Source organism: Columba livia, chromosome 3 (assembly GCF_036013475.1).
Source record: "Columba livia isolate bColLiv1 breed racing homer chromosome 3, bColLiv1.pat.W.v2, whole genome shotgun sequence".
In the NCBI taxonomy this organism is placed as follows: Eukaryota; Metazoa; Chordata; class Aves; order Columbiformes; family Columbidae; genus Columba; species Columba livia.
This window is the reverse complement of record NC_088604.1, coordinates 46,281,804-46,301,450: the sequence shown is the minus strand read 5'-3', so window position 1 is coordinate 46,301,450 and position 19,647 is coordinate 46,281,804. Positions and strand designations below refer to the sequence as shown.

General features: G+C 42.5%; 1 protein-coding gene across 3 annotated transcripts in view; it reads left to right on the top strand.

Annotated features, from left to right (window-relative positions):
* The first annotated feature begins 10,262 nt into the window (after window positions 1–10,262).
* PREP (prolyl endopeptidase) overlaps window positions 10,263–19,647 on the top strand; it is a 108,059-nt gene continuing 98,674 nt past the window's right edge. The window contains exons 1-2 of one of the 3 annotated variants that reach the window (XM_065056608.1): window positions 10,263–10,387; window positions 15,537–15,611. Coding sequence is in view for 1 of the 3 variants with exons in the window: in XM_065056607.1 (XP_064912679.1) it covers window positions 14,087–14,260; window positions 15,537–15,611 (249 nt within the window). In the remaining 2 variants the exon portion in view is untranslated. Of the gene's footprint in view, window positions 10,388–14,054; window positions 14,261–14,650; window positions 14,983–15,536; window positions 15,612–19,647 lie in introns of those variants that run through there. The other 2 variants (XM_065056607.1, XM_021297228.2) reach the window with 2 other exon arrangements.

Genomic DNA, 19,647 nt, shown 5'->3' with positions numbered 1-19,647 from the left:
TCATAAAACATTATGCATGGGACAAGTGAGGCTATATTACATAGAAAAACAGACTCTGTCCATAGAGTTATCAGTTAGGTTAGTGGTTAATATGTAATCTGCAACCTACAAATCCTGAAAAATGAACTCTCTGCACTCATATCACCACAAAAAATGTGTGGGTATAGTCACTTTCCATGATCTCATAACTTTATCACTGATTATGTTAACTTCACACTATTAAGCTGAAGAAAATTCTCCCTCCATCTATTTTTCTCTCACACAGAATCTTTTAATGCTAAAAAGCTACTTCGATAGTTGTCCTGCTACATGCAGTTTTTATTATAACATTTTTACCTAGATAGAATATTGAAACAATTTCATGTTTTCCTAAACCATATGATCCAAAATTGTAACATACAAGTACATCAGCATCTCAAAGATGTGTTTTACTCAGCTTATTCAAGGATCTAAGATATCATCTTGTAAAAGATCCTTATAATTTTAACAAAATTGATCAAACAAGGTGCCACTAACATTAACATTTGGTATTGTCTTCTTCTGCTAATAGTTTTTTAAAAGGCTAAGCTGCATTATACTTGCCAAACCTCTATACCAAGCCTGATTTAAAGGCTGGCTGCATTCTCTTCTCCTCACAAACCACAGGATAGATACACGTAGTGCAGATTTATGCAGATATATTTATAGCTATTTTGTTACTTACTACTGCACGCTAGAATGAGAAGTCCCACAAAATACTATTTGTGCTAGGCAATTATGGATTTCACTAAGCTATTTTCCTTTAGTGTCATCCATACCTAGAGGAAACTGTTACTCAAATAGAAATGAGAACACATACTCCAAGCTTCAGGGGGACATTGTGTTCCCTAAAAGCCTTAAATAAAGACCTTTTCCCTGAATTAAGACCCTATTCCCTAAATAAAGACCCAACAAATCCTGCCTAAGAAACTGCAGAAGGGACTGAACTTTTATTGAACCTCGAAGTTTTGGCTTATCTCTTGGGCAATGGCTGGGCTTGTTCTTATTTATATCCCTATTTAAAACAATCAGATTAATTCTTGGGTTTGCTTTCAAATTTAGTCACACATGGAATGTCTTAACTGTTTGTTAAAGGAACAGCAGGTTGCGGTCAGGGTCAAATGCCCTTGTGCTCAACAGATTTTAACTTTACATAGTAGTAACTCTCGAGACTATGATAAGCAAGCAAAGCAAACCTAGAGGAAGATCTTAATGCTGTACGTGAGGGAATCGCTGAGTGTGCAGGTACACAAGGGCAGGGGAAAGGGAGGAGGGGACCTGAGTCCATTTTTTACCATCTTGGATAGCATAGTATGTACTGGTAAATGGGCTTTTGGTGCATGTATGTCAGGGACTATGGGATTCTGCAAGATGAGTAGTAAAACAGTACAAGATGTCTCTGGTGCAGAGTTAAATTGAGTCTTGGCAGAAAGATTTAGGTATATGGGCTGGAAACCTGGTTCTGTGATCATTCCTGCTTTGTAGTAGATGCACAAGTTGGACCAAGGACCTGCTGATGGTCCTCCAGTAGTGCCATTCCAGAATCTCCTGTTTTCCAAGAATGGGTGGGCACCTCCCTGAGTCACTGGGAAAGGATCTTCAAGTGTTTCACCCAAACAGAGCACAAGGTATCATGAGATCTCCACTCACATATGGTGAAAATGTCTTTCAGATGTATGTGAGGAGAGGCAAGGGCTTGGTGGAGTGGCAGATCTCTGAGGCACCACGGAAGAGCTGCCCCTAGGCACACTGGTTGGATGGACTAGTGCAGTTGTGAAAGCCATGGGCTGATTTGGGTGGGTTTCTAAGGCAGAGGGACCTGGTGGATAAAGGCTCTCCTCATCATTTCCTCAAGGTCCTTCCAAACCTGATCCTGCCTGTTCAGGGACAGGTATAAGGGTGACTGAATTGGTTAGATGGTAACAGGTAAGACATGGATAAATGGATTTTTATGTGACCTATACCTATGAAGTGTAAGTCTCAGATGTAGTGCTCTCTGTGGTCACTAAGCGACTCTTTCCACTAATGAGCAAATCCTCCTGAAAAGGAGAGATCAGGAGGAGTAAATAAGAGGGGTACTGAACCTCCCCCAGCTGCAGTGGGCTGGTGAGATTGGATGGCTCAGCAGGCAAACCCCCTGTTCCAGCCCAGTGGTTGGCACCACATCTTACTTGCATATCAGGCAGTCTCCAGGGAAGAAAAAAGGGTTATTTTAACTCAGCAAAACACAGTTTCAGCTCTGTGTTATTCTGCAAGGAGAAAAGGGAGGGACCTCTTGTCTTTGGGACCAAGGGACTGGGTCTGTTTGTTTTCCCTTGGAGAAGACCAATTGCCAACTTTTCCACCCCCTGGAACGAGGAGGGCTGGCTTCATTTATTTTTGGCACCCTCCAGGAAATGAAGCTGTAAGGTTTATTATCCCAAAGCCAGAAGGCCAGTTCAGTGTCTTTAGTAGGTGTAGGGGCATGGTTACTAAAGTTACTGCACTTTTTCCAAAGGGTTGAGCCTTGGAGTAAGTCTGTTATTCGTTCCCACTCACCACCTGAGGCCCCGATGTCTCTTTGGCCAAAATCTGCCAGCTCAAATCATGACCTGCCAAGCACAAGCACAGATCTTACATAGGCATCAATCTTCAGTTAGCACTGCTAGAAGAGAAATCCTAAAAGCTGTGTAGAAATGTGTCTATTTACGTGTGCCTGGGGTTGTGACTGTATGACATCAAGTGCAGCGGTGGTATTGGTGAACAGCAGTGAGCACCCAGGTGGTTAAGAAAGCTGGTTTACAGCAACGTGTCAGTGTCCTGCAGGACAGAAAGAAAATCCAGGTAGCATTACACAAGAGAAAGGCACATTTCTTTCTCTGATCTCTTTAGTGCTTACAGGATTTAGATAACATGCTTATCATGAAGCAAATGGAGATATTTTGCAAGTTTTACTTGGTGTGGTAACAACCATTACCCTTTATACCTTTGTAAATACCCTGAAGTTCGCAAGAGTAAGGGCATAAATAGAACGAACAAACACAGCCTAACTCCAAATACCTCTTGGCTTTCCACATACATCTGTAATTAAATGATGAGGGTGAATTTTTGTGAGCTTGTAATAAAATACAATTATGTAAATAAATATCTGAACAAAATAGTCATATGGCTAGAATAAATTACTATCATATTTTTAATTACTGAAGTAAGTTTTGGTAGGAGGGAATGAATAATATTAAAAGATTTAATTAGTGAATTCAGAGAGGGGTTATTTACAGCATTAACATCAACACCATAACATCTAACATAATTAGGGATCAAAAAAAGCTTACTGCAACACTAACATCTAATGTAATTAGAGATCAAAGAAAGTCTACCAGGCAAGCAAGACTCTTCTTGCAGAAGAAGATGTGGTCTCCCAGTCTTTAATTCTCGTACTTCTCTCCTTTAAGTTCTTTTCTTTTCCAAATACTTTTATTTCCTCTAGAATATTTAACCATGGATAATTAAATAATTTTTGTGAGGGATCAAATAACCTGCAGCAGTAACCTGTTGGTTCTACAGAAGCTAGACAGCAGAAATAGCTGCTGAATATCGATTTCACAATACCACTACATACGTGAGGAGTGGGGCAAGGGGAAGCAGGACACGTCACTGTTATTTAGCACAAATAGAGACTTATTTTTTATCCAAGATGCATAAAGAGTTCTTCTAACCTGTCTAATTTAAGCAGAGCTTTGGAATAGTAGGTCTATAAAGTTATAAAGCAGAGGTCTTTTTCTACCTTGACCTTGTTCTGTACCTTTTGATGACTCTTAGGCATGTACAGCGTTGGGAACAGGACTTCCACCAGGAGGCAAAACTGAATTAGATTAATTAGATTAAACGAATAAGGGGAAAGTTCGTGAGCATTTTTTTGCAGATTTTTTTTCCACCCAAAAGTGTCATACTTTTGCAATTTCTTTGACTTGTTCCATGCTTCCTGGCTGTGATCAGAAACCTGTTCCAGTCAGTGAAAAGGATGCCTCCTCCACCTAGACTGAAGGTAAAGGAAGAACACCTAATAAATATGTTCAGAAGAGGAATTAATGAGGGTGGTAGAACACTGGAACAGCTTTCCCAGAGAAGTAGTAGAGGTCCCACCCCTGGAGACATTCAGGGTCAGGCTGGACGGGGCTCTGAGCAACCCAGAATCACAGAATGTCAGGGATTGGAAGGGATCTCAAAAGATCATCTAGTCCAATCCCCCTGCCGGAGCAGGAACACCTAGATGAGGTTACACAGGAAGGCGTCCAGGTGTGTCTTGAATGCCTCCAGAGTAGGAGACTCCACAAACCCCTGGGCAGCCTGTTCCAGTGCTCTGTCACCCTCACTGTGAAGAAGTTTCTTCTCAAATTTAAGTGGAACCTCTTGTGTTCCAGTTTGAACCCATTACCCCTTGTCCTATCATTGGTTGTCACCGAGAAGAGCCTGGCTCCATCCTTGTGACACTCACCCTTTATATATTTGTAAACATTAATGAGGTCACCCCTCAGTCTCCTCTTCTCCAGGCTAAAGAGCCCCAGCTCCCTCAGCCTTTCTTCGTAAGGGAGATGCTCCACTCCCTTAATCATCTTTGTTGCCCTGCGCTGGACTCTCTCCAGCAGTTCCCTGTCTTTCTCGAACTGAGTGGCCCAGAACTGGAGACAATACTCCAGGTGTGGTCTCACCATGGCAGAGTAGAAGGGAAGGAGAACCTCTCTCAACCAACTGACCACCCCCCTTCTAATACACCCCAGGATGCTATTGGTCTTCCTGGCCACAAGGGCACAGTGCTGGCTCATGGTCTAGTTGAAGTTGTCCCTGCTCATTGCAGGGGAGTTGGACTAGATGAACTTTGAAGGTCTCTTCCAACCGAAACTATTCTATGATTTTTCACAAAATTTGTCTCAATTTCTCCTTCCCATCATTTGCTGTCAGAACTCAAAATGTTACACTTATTCTAATATTTATTGGGTCTTTGAAATTTCTGTTCCTTTCAAATTCCTGCCGACTTCTCCAGGAGAAGGAAATAACAAAGTATACAGAAAACATTTGTTTTCAGTAATATTGTTGCAACTGGAGAAACTTAAAATTCGTCTCCAAAAGAGACTCAGTAAACCATGTAGGGCTTCTGTATCAGCTTCATGCTAAATTAAAATCGGTGCCTTTATAATTTTTGGTAGTAGGATTTAAAATCAGTTATTAAAAGCTTTTATTATCAACAAATCAGATGCTGGAATAGGAAAATAACATGCCCTTTTTTTCTCCAGCTTTCTGTGGGTTCCCAAGGGCTCTGCCCTTGCTCTCCTTCCCTCCTCCCTCTGGAGAAAGCACCTTCTCTCTGGGGAAGCTTATCTGTAAGCACAAGCTCAACTGCTCACACTGATGACTCAAATCCACCCGTATGGTCCCTTCTGTACAACCCTGAAGCTCAGCCTGCTTCTCTCTGGATGTCTCGCCATCGGCTCAGTCCCAGTATGGTTCACCAGAGCTCTTAATCTGCCTTCTGAGCTCTCCTTGCTGCTGCTTTTTCCAGTCACCGTGGTGAACATCATTGGCCTGTCTGGTGCTTGGGCCTTGAACTTGTCAGCCAGCTCAGACTGGGACTTTCTCCACCTCCGTTTCTCATATCAAGGTTTTCTGTAAATTCTGATACATAAAGCTTCAAAGCTATGACCTCATACTTCCATACAGCTAAAACTACTAGTCTGGCTTTCATCCTTTTGCTTTTCTGCTCCCACAAGATGCTTCTCCCTGGTTTTGATAGAGCACGTTTCCCGCTCTTTCCTCTCCACCCACAGCTGTAGGTTGGTTTCCTCTCTCCTCGCATCTTCCCATCAGCTCCGCCATCATGAAGCACGACATAATTCTCCTGCATGCAGATTGCAGCCCCACTGCCATTTCTGATATCCCATGGCACAAGCTGTCATCACACATTCATAAACCTTTCACAGCTGTAACGTTCTCTTCCTGCACTGCCCTTCCAGCCTGGGAGGAGCTCTCTATGAAAATATACAGCACTGTCATTGTGCACCTTCAAAATTTCCCCGGGAGCTTTCAGTTTCTCACAGTGTCTGCACAAAACAGGTTGCTGGCTCACTGCAAGTGTTACATGCATAATAACCAGTAATGCTGCCTTTTTTTCCTCCACATCCCTGAATGTAGCTACCTGCTGGCTTGTGTTTTCTACTTTGATTGTAAACCTTAAATCATAAATGCATCAAGAATCTTTACCACTTGAGCATGCGTGGAATAGGGCATGGTGAAGCCCTTGTCCACATCTGAACTGAACAGACACTGCAGTATCAGAACTACAGACATTTCACATTCAGCTACACAAACGTTGGGAATACTTTATTCAGTTATTTGACTATGTTTAATTAATTCTCCTTTGGAGGAGAGGCTAAAGTTATCCCTAAATGTTAAAAAAAAAATAAAATAAAAAAAGATTGTTTACAAATATCATTATATATTGCCTATCAAAATTTGGTGCCTTTCTTCAAAGACACTTTTGGAACTGAAATTTTTTCTTGCTTCTTATTTTTGTCTCCTTTGTGGAACTGTAGTGGAAATATTTTAAATGATTTGCCATACAGGGTGGCTAGAGCACTACTGTGTGTGATAACCTAACACATTGTCCAATGTAGTTTGAATTTCAGATTTGGTGGTCACTGAATTGCATACAGTTTTCTTTCTTTTTCCCATGTATCAAGGGTTTCTTGTCAAAGGCATGTGCAAGTCTTGCTTGGAATCGCATTTCTGGTGCCCTGACTCTAAAGCATATTTTTTTCCGCAGGGATCTATAGTTTCTGTAGTGTTCTAACCCAAACCAAATGTGTTCTGAGGCACAATAGAAAGCTCTATTTCTAAGCCATTTGAACACATACATTTGAAATATATTAAACATGGGTAGATGATGTCTGCAGAAGAAGATATTTCTAGCTGTGGAGCCTTTTAAAAGGAGCTAAAACTGTTTTCCTTTCCAAGAAAAATATATCAATTTCCCTATGTTTAGTGTATTTCAAATTCTGTCAACAAGTCATAAGCTGTTAACAGGAAGCTGCCTTCTGTTTTGCCCACTGCCAAGATTAGGGGTGACACTCCTACTCTCTTGAAATCAATGACAAAACTTCATTCAACTTCAATAAGGAGAAGATTTCCTCCAAAGCAATAAAACAATCGTCCTTGCACTTTCAGAACTGAAAAGAATAAAAAACCTCCTTCCAACTGATATGTGTCTGCATTTTCAGATACTGCCATGTAAAGGTTATTTATACTGTCATCCTCTTCAATATAAAGGTTATCTTAGTTGGTTTTGGTGATTGAAGACAGGAATTAGCTTATAAAGTATTTTTGCAGCATACAACACCAACAAAAGAGTAGTTCAGAAAAGCAAAAGCAAACACACAGAAATAAGCAATTTTCTTTCCATTTTATTAATATGGATTTGCTATGTTTCCACACAAAAGAAGGAATATCATTTCATTAGACAGAAAATTATGCTTATATAGTTCTTTTTGTAGAGTGATGTTTAGTGGGAGAAGATGAAAGAAGGGTTGATTCACAGATCATTGAAATATGTGGGGGAAAAAAGTAGATAGAAAAACTTCTGTTGACTGTGTTAAGTTTTATGTCCCATCCTTCTCCCCTGTTTAATATTGTGTACCAAGAAAAGTTTAAACCCTTCTAACTTTTCTGCAAGAGCCTTCTTAAGAATAGCAAAATTCACAAGACATGGAGTCCCAGCTTAATTGTATAAGTTTAGGATACATTTCCAGAAACGCTGAAGTATAACCTAGATGTCACGAATACACGGTGATCTGGTGCATAAGTAGGCAGTACCTAACCTTTCAAACACTGAAGGTCTCCCTGACAACTTCTTAATAGACTCTAACACAACAAATACAGTGAAAGGAGAGTATTGACTGTCTGTGCAGGGACAGTCCCTGGGTAGATTTTCCTATGTGATTTCTGGTATTTGGCAAATCCTTTTTTTAATGGCCAATTGTTATCAGTTTAAAAATGAAGACAAAAAACATAGTGTCAAATAAAAAAATGTCGTCATTAGCCTCTTCTAGGATTAGAATTTTGCTCATTCTTCACTTCACAAAGAAGGTCACTGCAGAAGGAAAAGGTGAGCCTAAACCACCTTAACTCTCACCTGTCTGAAAAAATTCCTTTGAAGAAAAGCTATTTTTATTTGTATGTACTTATATTATGATCTGCATGTTGATACTCATACGTCAGTTTACATTTGTTTATCATACCATAATCATGCTTTAGGTTCCATGCCTGATGGAATACTTTGAAATACTACTTTGCAATTGCTGTTCCATACTAACTCCCCAGGCAGATATCCCTTCATCGTTTAATTGATGTGACAGCACCAGGAGTGAAGGCACACCAAGGCATAGCCCCAGGACAAGCCAGAGTATGATCTGCAGCTCACCACTGACTTCAATGCACCCGTCCTGTCCCATGGTGTGCAGAGCAGTTTACCACAATGAAATATTGCTTTGCTTGGTTGTACTTTCAAACACTGACCAGATCTACATCATGTGTAGGTTTCTATAACTGAGATAATAAAACCATATTTTGTTACATAAGCCACTTCATAATTCAGCTCAAAAAACAAGCAACTCTTCAATTATCCATGAGCAATATGTAATTTTCATAATGAATACGGATAGTAGATAAAAATAATTTAGGAATTAAAGATTCACTGAAAATCAGCAGGACTTAGTCTCTTAAGTCAGTGCTTCCAAAATAGAAATCCAGCAGAGCAGACGCTTTCAGAGTCACATTTCTCTGAAACTCCAGTTATTTGTAGACCTGTAGACCGCCGCACAGGCTCATGATCGTGAAAGACTGAGGTTCTGCTGACACCTGTTGATAAATGTCTGAACAGCAGAACTGCTGTCTTAGGTAGATAAATTCTTTAAATGCATAAGAAAACAGGACTAAAGGTACAGACCTGCCTTCTTTCTACAGCAGAAAAGTTTCCAGTCATCGCTGAGTGATAATGGTGGAGAAAGGATAGGGAAAGGATTAAAAGGAAAGGTAAACCCAAAATTTGCTGCTAGATTTTTTTGTCAGATCTTCCCTTACAAGAACAATAAGGTCACTTCCTACCCAGTCAATACACTACTTGCAGTGAGTCATTGTGGAGATGCTGACTAAGCTGAAAGAGATTTGCTAATGACTGGATGATCAGCAGAAGTATAATTAATATCAGCAGAGAACAGTATGTGTTTTTCAAACTATCAGGTTTGTGCTAACATGGCAGTGTGATAAGACGATAAAGACTACCAAGAGATTTTCAAACCTTTTCTGAAATAAAGGATGAGAATTCTTACTTACACAGCAGCCTAACCTCAAAACTCAGCAAATATCATATCTGAACTCTGCTGGGGTTGGTTAGGCTCGAGAAAAGGTAAAACTTTAGTAGAATTTTAATTGCTGCTATAACATTGAACAATTAAGACAGGCTGCAAAATTTCAGTTATGATGAGATCCTAATACTAATTACTTTTAACTTTGTGTTAGGAAACATATTGAAAAAGAGAGAAGATTGCTACACCTTTGGTAAAAAGTATTTCTGCAAACAGACTGCACACTGTCCCTTTTATTTCTACGGGGTGCCTGGTCCCTGGTAAAAACAAAAACAAAACCTCACACACACAAATCAACCAAATACACACACACATCATGTTTTGGGCTGTATTTTCGACATTATGTAACCTGTATTAACTGCTTTTCCGGTAAGAAAAGTTCAGACAGCGTAGGCTTGCTGCTTTTGCTGTAGTTCACATATGATCCTTCACTACTCCCCCACCCCAAAGAAACAAAGGAGAAATTTACAGTATGAACCAAATTCACTTTCTGTTCCTGGTGCTCACCTGAAAGACAATTACTGCTTGTAAAATACAGGCCCAAAGATCTTATCTTGGACAACCATGTACTTGGGTTTCTTTGTATATTCCCGCCTTCCGTGTATCCAGGATGAATTAGAAGGTATTGTGATGGATAATTACTGTGATTACTGGATGTTTGGCAGCCCATTCAGGAATTACAGTGCCCTGGATCGAAAGGATTGCTGAAGCCTGACAAATCTGCTCGGTGGCAGCTGCACAGCGCTGTGCAGTCAGGCTGCCCTCTCCCGGCAGATCAGGCTTCTTCATGTGCGTAAAGTAACGCCTGCCCCAAACTTCCAGTACACCTCAGCTTGGCTGCCTTTACAGCACCAACCTGATCCGTGAAAAGGTTGTGGAAATTCCCAGGAGATTTGGATGTACTCAGCTGCTCAGCCAAAGCTATTTGCAAGACTGACTGAGCTGCTAAACATTCAGAAATTCTGGATAAATGTGAGGTACGTTAAAATACATTAACCAATTTCCTTTCAGCTAAGTTATTCTAAGGAACTGCATTTTTTCTGAAGTTGGGTGCATGTTTTCCAGACGCTGTTTGCTCCAGAGCTGATAATGGTAGCAATGGTATGCAGAAGAGACACAGGTTTATCCTTATTGCTATGGCCACCAAGGCTGCTGATACATTTTGCAGGTCCCAAAATTGAGAGAGATGTACTTGCATGGAGGGGCAGACAGAACAGGCGATTAAAATTGACCAACTAGGTATCCCATGCCATCCTTGTCATACAGTGTATAAAACTGGGAGATCACAAGACCCTCTCTCTTCATTCATGGCTGACATCTGAAGAGTTCTGCCTGTTCTGCCTACGATCCTAGTTCTGGTTTCAGTATGTCCATCCCTGAATCCAGTTCCTGTGTCCAGTCCAGGACTTTGGGTGCCTGACATGTAGCCTGTGGCGTGACACTGGGAAATTCAATATTGGTTTTGTATATTTTGCATTATTTTCTCTTATTATTAGTATTATTAGTAAAGCATTTTTAACTTTCCAACTTGTAAGTCTTTCTCCTTTTTCCTCCTGTTCCTTTGCCATAGTAGGGAGGGAAGGGGGTTAACAGAGAGTATCTGACATGGTTAATTGTTGCCCTGCAGTAAACAGTGACAGTAGCAGACAGCCAAGCTCTTACAGAGCTATTGAGCTAATTCTCCATATGATACCATTTCATGCACATAGGTACTTCTGTCCAGGAAGCTCTAGACAGAAATGTGGCAGCCTTTGCCTGCCAGTGTTTACCTGAGCAAGTCGCTCAGACAGTTGGCAAACTTTTATCAGCATTGGGCATGTCAAGACATTGCCATTAACCATCTTGCTGGCTGCCCATTCTTGAGTGCTACAAACAAAAGGTATAGTTGGCAGCTATGCTCCAGCCTTGTAAAGGGAGATTAATGGAGGAACAAGGTAAGAAGGAAAAATGACCAAAAGAGAAGGGACGAGAGACAAGAAGCCACGTAGGCATTGTTTAGGATGTAAATTAAGCTGATGAATGCAGTTATGTCACTGAGGAACAGTGATCATTATGGGACTGGCTTATTTCCTCATACACACACAACCCTCAACCTTGCCACAGGAAACCCAATTAGAGGTGGTAACTTTTCATTAAGAGTAAGCAATCAAGACACATTTCTGAGCTGGTAACTATAAACATTCAATGCCATTTCTGAAATGGTTTAGATCGTTGTCATTCCAAGTGGTTACTTTATTCACAATTGCGAACGCTCATCAGGCTGATCGAACCTTTAAACGCCAACACCTGCAGAACTCCTTGTTCCGGGCTGGTGCCACATGCCACATGTACATGGGAGTTTACCCCAGATGAGCTGAGGTGACGTCCTCCTCAGGCTGACAGGATGACTTGGTGAGGGCTGCTGGCGGCAACTCTGAAGCTGCAGCTATTTAGAAAAAAAGCAGTTAAGACATGTTGCTAGCCCAAGGACAACCTGATTGCTGCATGTTTCCAGTATTTTTGTGACACGGGGGCCTGCTCGGTGACTACCTGGAAGGAAAAAAGTTTGTAAGTTTTCTGACTCAGGAAACCCTCTTGCAAAATAAACACCTGGCTGATGAGCCTGAGGTCACCTACCCGAAACACCTCTAGTGGCTAATGCACTGGAGCCACTGTTCTCACTGAGGCTTGTTGGCTGACTTGTCATTTGCTTCTGTGCTGCTTGTGGGGCAGCATGTTTGATGTACAGGCCTTGAAGGTTTGGGTGGGCCTGGCCTCAGGCTGCCCTGAGCCCTTAACCATGAAACAGGCACTATTTTCCAGGCATCATTTGAGGGGAGCTCTCCAGATCGGGTCTGAGCCTCTCTCCACACCCTGTGTCAAGGTGGGGGAGCTGAGAGGAAAAGAAAAAAACCCAAACAAACATGAACTTTTTTTTTTTTTAACATTTACTATTGTTGCTGGATCAGCCAAAAGTCCTGATCATGAGGTCTCCTAGCTAATATTAGGTAAATTGCAGAAGAGATGTCTAGCATAGGTTAACTTTGATATGAATAATAAATGAGATGTCTAGCAGCAATTAACTTTTAATTGTAGAACAAATCCTATCCTGGAATTGAGAAGCCAACCATGAACAGCTGATTATTTAGTGATTATTGTCAAATTTTGTGGACGTGCTTAACCTAAAGTAAACTTTGCTCATTATAATATCATTTTAATACAGAACCACACCTCCTCACCAAAGGCTACCCGCCTCCAGGAGAAGACCCCTACTCACTGAGCATGTGTAGTAAGGATAGTGTTATACAACTTGTATGCAAATGTTGTAACTAATCAGCCCTACAAGAATGTCCTGAGGTGGGAGGGACCCATAAGGATCATCAAGTCCAACTCCTGTCCCTGCACAGGAAAACCCCACGGTTCACACCGTGTGTCTGAGGACATTGTCCAGTCTCTTCCTGAACACTGTCGGGCTTGGGGCTGTGACTACGTCCCTGGGGAGCATGTCCCAGTTCTCCAGCAATTAGATTTTATATAAATGATTAAGACTTTTGCATTGCAGGTATGCTAGTTTGATCTAGTACCCAGACTTCCAGTGTCATTCTCCCTGGCGAGCCTCTGGCTCACTTTTGCCCCCTTTTTTACAGAGTTGATATTTCAGAAGAATCCATTACTGTGGGGATAATTGTCCCCCGTGAGCTCTCTGAGTCCATAGCAGAGGTTAAATGTCCTGATGATCTCAGCTGGAAACTTCAGGAGGCATCAGCTCTCCATAGGCAGGAGGGATAACCCCTCTGTGAGGGCAAAGCCCAAGCTGGCCTGCCCAGTGTTGCATGGCACTGAGCGTAGCTTGTGGCACTGATAAACAAGCTCTACCTCTGACTTCACTGAAGGCAGAGCAATGGCAGTGCTAGAAATAAGTGAAGAGAGCAGCAGGGTGCTCTGTTTGTGGAACTTCGCAACTTTTCCCAAGTAACAAGTGACAGGACAAGAGGAAATGGCCTCAAGTTGCACCAAGGGAGGTTTAGATTGGATATTAGGAAAAATTTCTTTCCAGAAAGGGTTGTCAGGCATTGGAACAGGCTGCCCAGGGAAGTGGTGGAGTCACCATCCCTGGCAGGGTTCCACAGACGTAGAGACGAGGTTCTCAAGGACATGGGTTAGTGCCAGGGTTGGGTTAATGGTTGGACTCGATGATTTTGAGGGTCTTTTCCAACCAAAATGATTCTATGATTCTACGATTCTATGACTTGTACTACTCTGTAACAAAACCAGCATCTTTGAGTGGGACATTGGCACTTTGCACTCAAGAGAGCAAACTTGTAATTCACAACGACTCTGTAAGGAGGATGAAACCCGTTGGACGGGTGGTGTGGAGTGAAACAATGCCGCTGCCGGAGCGGGGTGCACCAGGAGGGGAGTGCTCCTGCTCCGGCAGGGGGATTGCACTAGATGATCTTCCGAGGTTCCTTCCAACCCCTAACATTCTGTGATTCTGTGATAAGAGCCAGGCTGCTGCAGACGCCAGCGGTCCGTCCCCCTCCCCCGCGGCCTGTCCTTCCCGCCCCGCCCGGCTCCCCCGCACCAGCCGCTGCCTGCGCGGCGGCTCCTGCAGGGGGCGCCGTGAGACGCGCCGTGCCGCCGGCCGCCTCTCTCGCCCGGGCCGGGCCGCGGCTCGCCAGCAGGGGGCGGGACGGATGGCGGCGGCGCTCCGCCTGGCCCGCGCCGCACGCCTGCTGCTGGCAGCCCCGACCCCGGCGCCGCGGCCGCTTCCGCGCTGCTCTTCGTCCTGCTCCTCTTCTTCCCTTCGCCTCTCTCCGCGCACCATGCAGGCCTTCCAGTACCCCGAGGTGTACCGCGACGAGACCGCCGTGAGTACGGCCCTCGCCAGGGCAGCCCGCCGGCGTGTGGCGGCCGCCGGGCCCGGCCGCGGAAGCAGCGTGTCTCGTCGGCACCTTGGGTGCTGCTGAGGGCCGCCCCGGGGGGGTTAGTGCTTCCTCGGCTTTCAGGGCTTTGTTCCGCTTGGGCCCTTAAAGTCCAGCGTGCTACGTTTAAAGGGTCTCGGTTTTTTTTGCCGTCTGTGGGCCGCGGCGGCTGCTGGGGCTCGTGAAAAGCCGGATTGGTGGCTCCGGTGCCCGCGGGCACGTCCCGCGTGTGCAGGGCCCGGGCCGCCGCCCGGCTGGGCCGGCGGGAGCGCGTCTGGCCGCCGTGCCGAGTCGGGAGAGCGAGTCCCGGAGCTTCTGGTTCCGCTGCCTGTCTGGGGCATCCGGGCCTGCACCTGGGCTGGACAGCGGTAGCGGAGGAACAACCGGTCTATTTTTGTGTGATAGCACATCTGCAAGATGGGCTGTCTCCTTGTGTTCCAGCCGTAACTTGATACCGAGGGTCACTCTCTGAGTTTGGCTGAAAGGCGTTCGGTTTTCTTCTCCTTTTGCAAAGGATTGTGCTTTAGGCGCCAGCCCAGGAATTATTTACAGAACTAACATCAGTTTTGAACCTAAATGTTTGCCAGCGTGAACTAACACTGGAAAAAAATCAAGTATTTACTTTCATAGTTGAGTAGAAGGCTGAACTGTGCAACTCCTAACAGCAGGTATTTAGTCTTATTTTGTGTACTGGAGGAAGGAAGGAGATATATTCAACCACATGTGTTAGTCTTCTTCACTTTTTGTCCTTTAATTTATATATGTATTTTACTCACACGTTTGTGAGTAGCAATAGTGGGGAGGGCTAAGCCAGAGACACTTGCATATGGGTGCATCTAGTATTCGGGTTTTGTGATTTGACTCGAACACCTGGATTTGGAGGAGGTTTGAGGTTGTTTGGCATTGAGGTTTTTTTTGTTTGGTTGGAGGTTTTTGTAGTTATTTGTTTTTTTTACTTCACTAATCTGTCTTGTGGAAGGAATTTGTGTTCATGTTCTGCATTTCTTTGGTGCGCAGTGTTTTTTTTTCTGAGGGTAACTCTGCTGCCTTCACCAAAGGATGGTAATATTAGCAACTCGCCTGGGAGCAAGGTGTTGTGCTTCTCTTCCTTTGCTTCTTAGCACTGTATGCTCTTGTGAAATTTCAAATGCCCTTCATCTTGATGAATAGTGTTTACTTGTGTGCATGTCTTTTTCTAAAGTATTGTATTTTTTAAATTCAGGTGTTTGATTACCATGGGCGTAAAATAAGTGACCCATACTGCTGGCTTGAAGATCCTGATAGTGAACAGACAAAGGTAACTTTTCTTCATACAGGAATGGCTGTTTTGACATGGTTCTCTTCTATAGAGTAAGTGCATGGGTACTCTGTTTTTGAAGGACCTGCCAATACTTTTTGAAAACTTCCGTAATGAATGTAGGTGTAGTGCACTTCATATCTTATGGTGCCAAAAGCAACGCCATTATTTTGGACCTTTGCGTCAATGGGGGAAAGACTGGAACACTTGGTATAATCTAGATCACAGAATTTGGAAAATTAGAGCCTTGTTTATCTTGCATCCATTTTTCTAAGACAATTTGAGTGCTCAGGAAGGTGTTGTCACACTGAAGAGAAACACTCTGATTTTAGAACATTTTATCCACTGTCCTAAGTACGTCTAAAATTGCCATAATAAAATAGTTAGGAAGGGGTAGAAGGAAAACGCCTTTGGGTTGCTTTTGTCATACAAAGTGTGTGATTTTTTTTTTTTTAATACCCCATTTAAAAAAAAAAAAGGAGTTTTCCTCCTGAAGGTAGTCTTTGTCAGTTTCTTTCATTACAGATTGGAGGTGCTGCAGTGTTTTCAGCCTGCAGTCTGCTGTAACTGGTCTTTCAGTGAGAGAGAATCCTGAAAAATAATAGCATATGATTGTGAGGCAGTTCCTCTGATATTCATGGCATAAGGAGTTGCAGGGGTGATGGCCAGAAAGGGGTGGGGGGGAGCAGCATGGAGGGGATTTCCTCTGTAATGGCTAACAACTTTGTGATAACTGTAGTTCCAGCGTGGTTGTGTTAGGAAGGTGGTGGACAGCAGGATCTCCATTTACAAGTGTCATGCAGGGTGGCTTCCCTTTAGTGAGATTCCTTTTAGGTTCTCTCATGTGTATGCTTACATAGTACCTCTTGATCAGCTAGAGGGTGCTCAAATAGAACTTACTGTAACTGTCAAGACCAAGATGAAATGTGTACAGGCAGGATCCTGTTCCCTACTTACAAATCTACCAGCATAGGCTCGTGTGGATTAAAAAGGTTTATTTGGAATCAAGTTTTACTGAAAAACTCTGCCATGGATGTTAACAGTGACAATTAGATATTTATTAATTTGGGAGGTTTTGTTGGGTTTTGTTTTGTTTTTCTGGCATTCTAAGAAACAGAATGCATAGGATGATTTTGTACAAAATTCAGAAGGTTATATGTGTGGGGAAGTATCATTATGTCTTTCTTTTGTGTAGGCCTTACATATATCTATTAAAGTGGTTTTAGGGATCCTGTGGAAGCATCAGGATTGAGAAAATGCCAAGACCTGAATTTTGTGGCTCCATGTTCAATACTCTCACCACTTACTGCAAACAGGTTAGGTGAGAGGTTGTAGTTTATATCTAGGACACAAAATAAGGATTGGGGGATTATAGGCTGCTCATAAAAATGCAGCAGCCCAGACACAAGATGTCACATTGGTAAAACAAAAATACAATTAAATCTTACTTGCCTAGACACTAAAAAACACACGCCTTGGCAGAATTTTGCATTATAGTAGTAGTATAGTGCAGAGAGTGGAGAGAGTTCCTGCGTTTATGTCATCTTCCTCTGAAGTTCCAGGAGTTACTTAACAAAGCAAATTAAACTATTTTGCTGTTCTTCGTCTTTCATAGAAGAGGTCAGAATAAATAATCTTGAAGTGCTAAACTCCTTTCATCTGCTTTATCACTCACTATGTGCTCTGTAGCAGAGGTTGCTGATGGCTGTTCTTTATTGGTAGCTTTTCTTAATAGTTTTATCTCCAAGTTCCTGAGATAGTTTGCAGGACTCCTGTGGAATAGCCATTCTGCACTTACCCGATCAAAGAATAACCAGGCACCGGTGTAGAGGCAATTGAATGAGTGTGCAGGCTTCAGAGAGAATTTGGAGTGTGCTTCTTAGAATTTTAAAACCTTCAAGTCACTGACCTTGAGACCTGTGTCCTTCTCAGTCTTCTTCCAAGTCACTTGCTCTCTTTAGGCACTCCTTAATGTCCCAAACCTCCAGCTGCTTGGGGGAAAAGTAAAAATATCCTGTGTACACCTGCAACAAAAGGATACCTTTAATTTTCTGTGTATTAAGTACAGAACTAGAAGAAGAATTCCTTGGCTGTCCATGCTCATCTGTAGTGAAAGAGCCCGTATTTTGTTTCTGTTTACAACATTCTTCCTTGATTTGAGTATGTGTAACAGTGAAAATTCTGGTTTATGCCAAGAGTAAACACTGAATGTCATTGATTTTTTTTAAGTTAGGAACCTTTTCTCACATACAAACAGTCAAAATTATGTGGTGTGTGCTGTCAAACAGATGCACAAATATGTTGGAATTCTGCTTTCTGGGTTTAGCAGAAATAGTCATATAAAGCATTGATGTGGCCATAGAAAATAAATGGGTAGGCCTCACTTTGTTTCTGTGTTGATGTGAGTCAGTGAAACATCAAGTTTACTATTTCTTGAAGCATGAAGGAAGAAGCTCAGGCAAGTGAAATTGGTTTTATCTCTGTAATTTTTATTAGTTTCACCTGATGTTCACTGTAGGGTTAACGGGACTGAGATTGAAATAAATTGTCCACAACAGCTTTGAGTATAAAGAATCATACTAATTTTTCCTGTGGCTAGTCCAAATTATCTTGTGGACTTTTACAGTCAGCATCTTAAAAACACATCAACATGAAAGGGTGTTATTTTGTTGGTGGTGGTGGTGGTTCATTTTGTTGTTGTTTTTGGTTCTTTTTTTTTGGTAATTGGTTTAATCAGGTATTTTTGCAGTGAGAGTAGAGTACAGATAGTACTGCACCCGATCCACTGTAGTTTGCAGGTTTCCGTTAAGTCAGGTGGTTCTGTGTTTTACCTCTGCCCTCTCTCCTCCTTCTTGCACTGACCTGAATGTTTCTGTCCCTCCCTTGCACAGGTATAGCCACCACAAGGTGGTGGAGGGGAAGCCTTTGGTGGATTAGTTTTCTGTTGACACACACACATAATCTAGGTCCCCCCAAGGCCACATGTTGGATCTAAGATGGTTCAAGAATGGCATAGAATCATAGAATGTCCTGACACTTCTAGCAGCCCACAGCCTACTTTTAATTAGGTGAAAGTCAAATAGGTTTAGAAACTTTTCAGCCAGGTCGCCAAGATGATCTCATTCCATGTGCAGTGTATGTATCTGCTATAAAAATGAGGTTATTGAAATCTGCAAGTGGCTAACCAGAACTACGTCCTGCAGATTTGTAGTCTTAGAGCTGATTAAACCAATCATCAAGCCGCATCTTCAGTTTCCTGTGGAAAAGCTCTCGTTCAAGAAGTACACGCTTCTGTGTTCATGAACTATGTGCTATATCACTTTTTCCAATATCATTTTTTTTCCCTCTCTTTGCTTGGTCGTTGTAGTCATGTGCAGCTATAAGCAAACAAAACTCCCTTCTCTGGACAGGTAAATAAAAGCTGAGTCCCTGGTCAGATGAGGAAGTGCAGAAGCTCAGTTCATGCTCTGTTGCTGTTTGACCATTGACCTTTAAGACAGACTGAGGAAGCGTCCCTGATATAGTTGAAATGTTTATGCTATGCTGGTAAAACACTTCTGGTGATGACATAAGCCACAACTGAAAAAACCATACTTTTACTGTTGTCTTAGGTTTGGCTTGGTTTGACTTTTCAACTTCTTGTTTTGTTTTTACACTTTTTGGGAAATATTTTTTTTTTTACTGAATCGAAGTATTTTGCTACTCTGTCAGTCATATACGGTACCTTAACTCGCTGACAGTGTAGGCAGTGATGTGTAGCTTGTCTCAGACATGAGGGATGGAGAAGGGATGAAAGAGCAGCCATCATGTAGCATACACAGTTGAGTTGTGATATTATGAACAGGTGTGTGTTTGGATTAAGACAAGAATTGAAACCCTCAAAACTACAATTAAATGGATTTGGAGTCATAATTGACCAGTATTTCATTCACTTTTTGATGAACTTCCAAATGCACTTTGAAATTTTCATTGCTAAATACGAAAGTAAATGCTAAGAGGCAAGCCACCAGAAATCTGCTTAATTTTATTTTGTAGT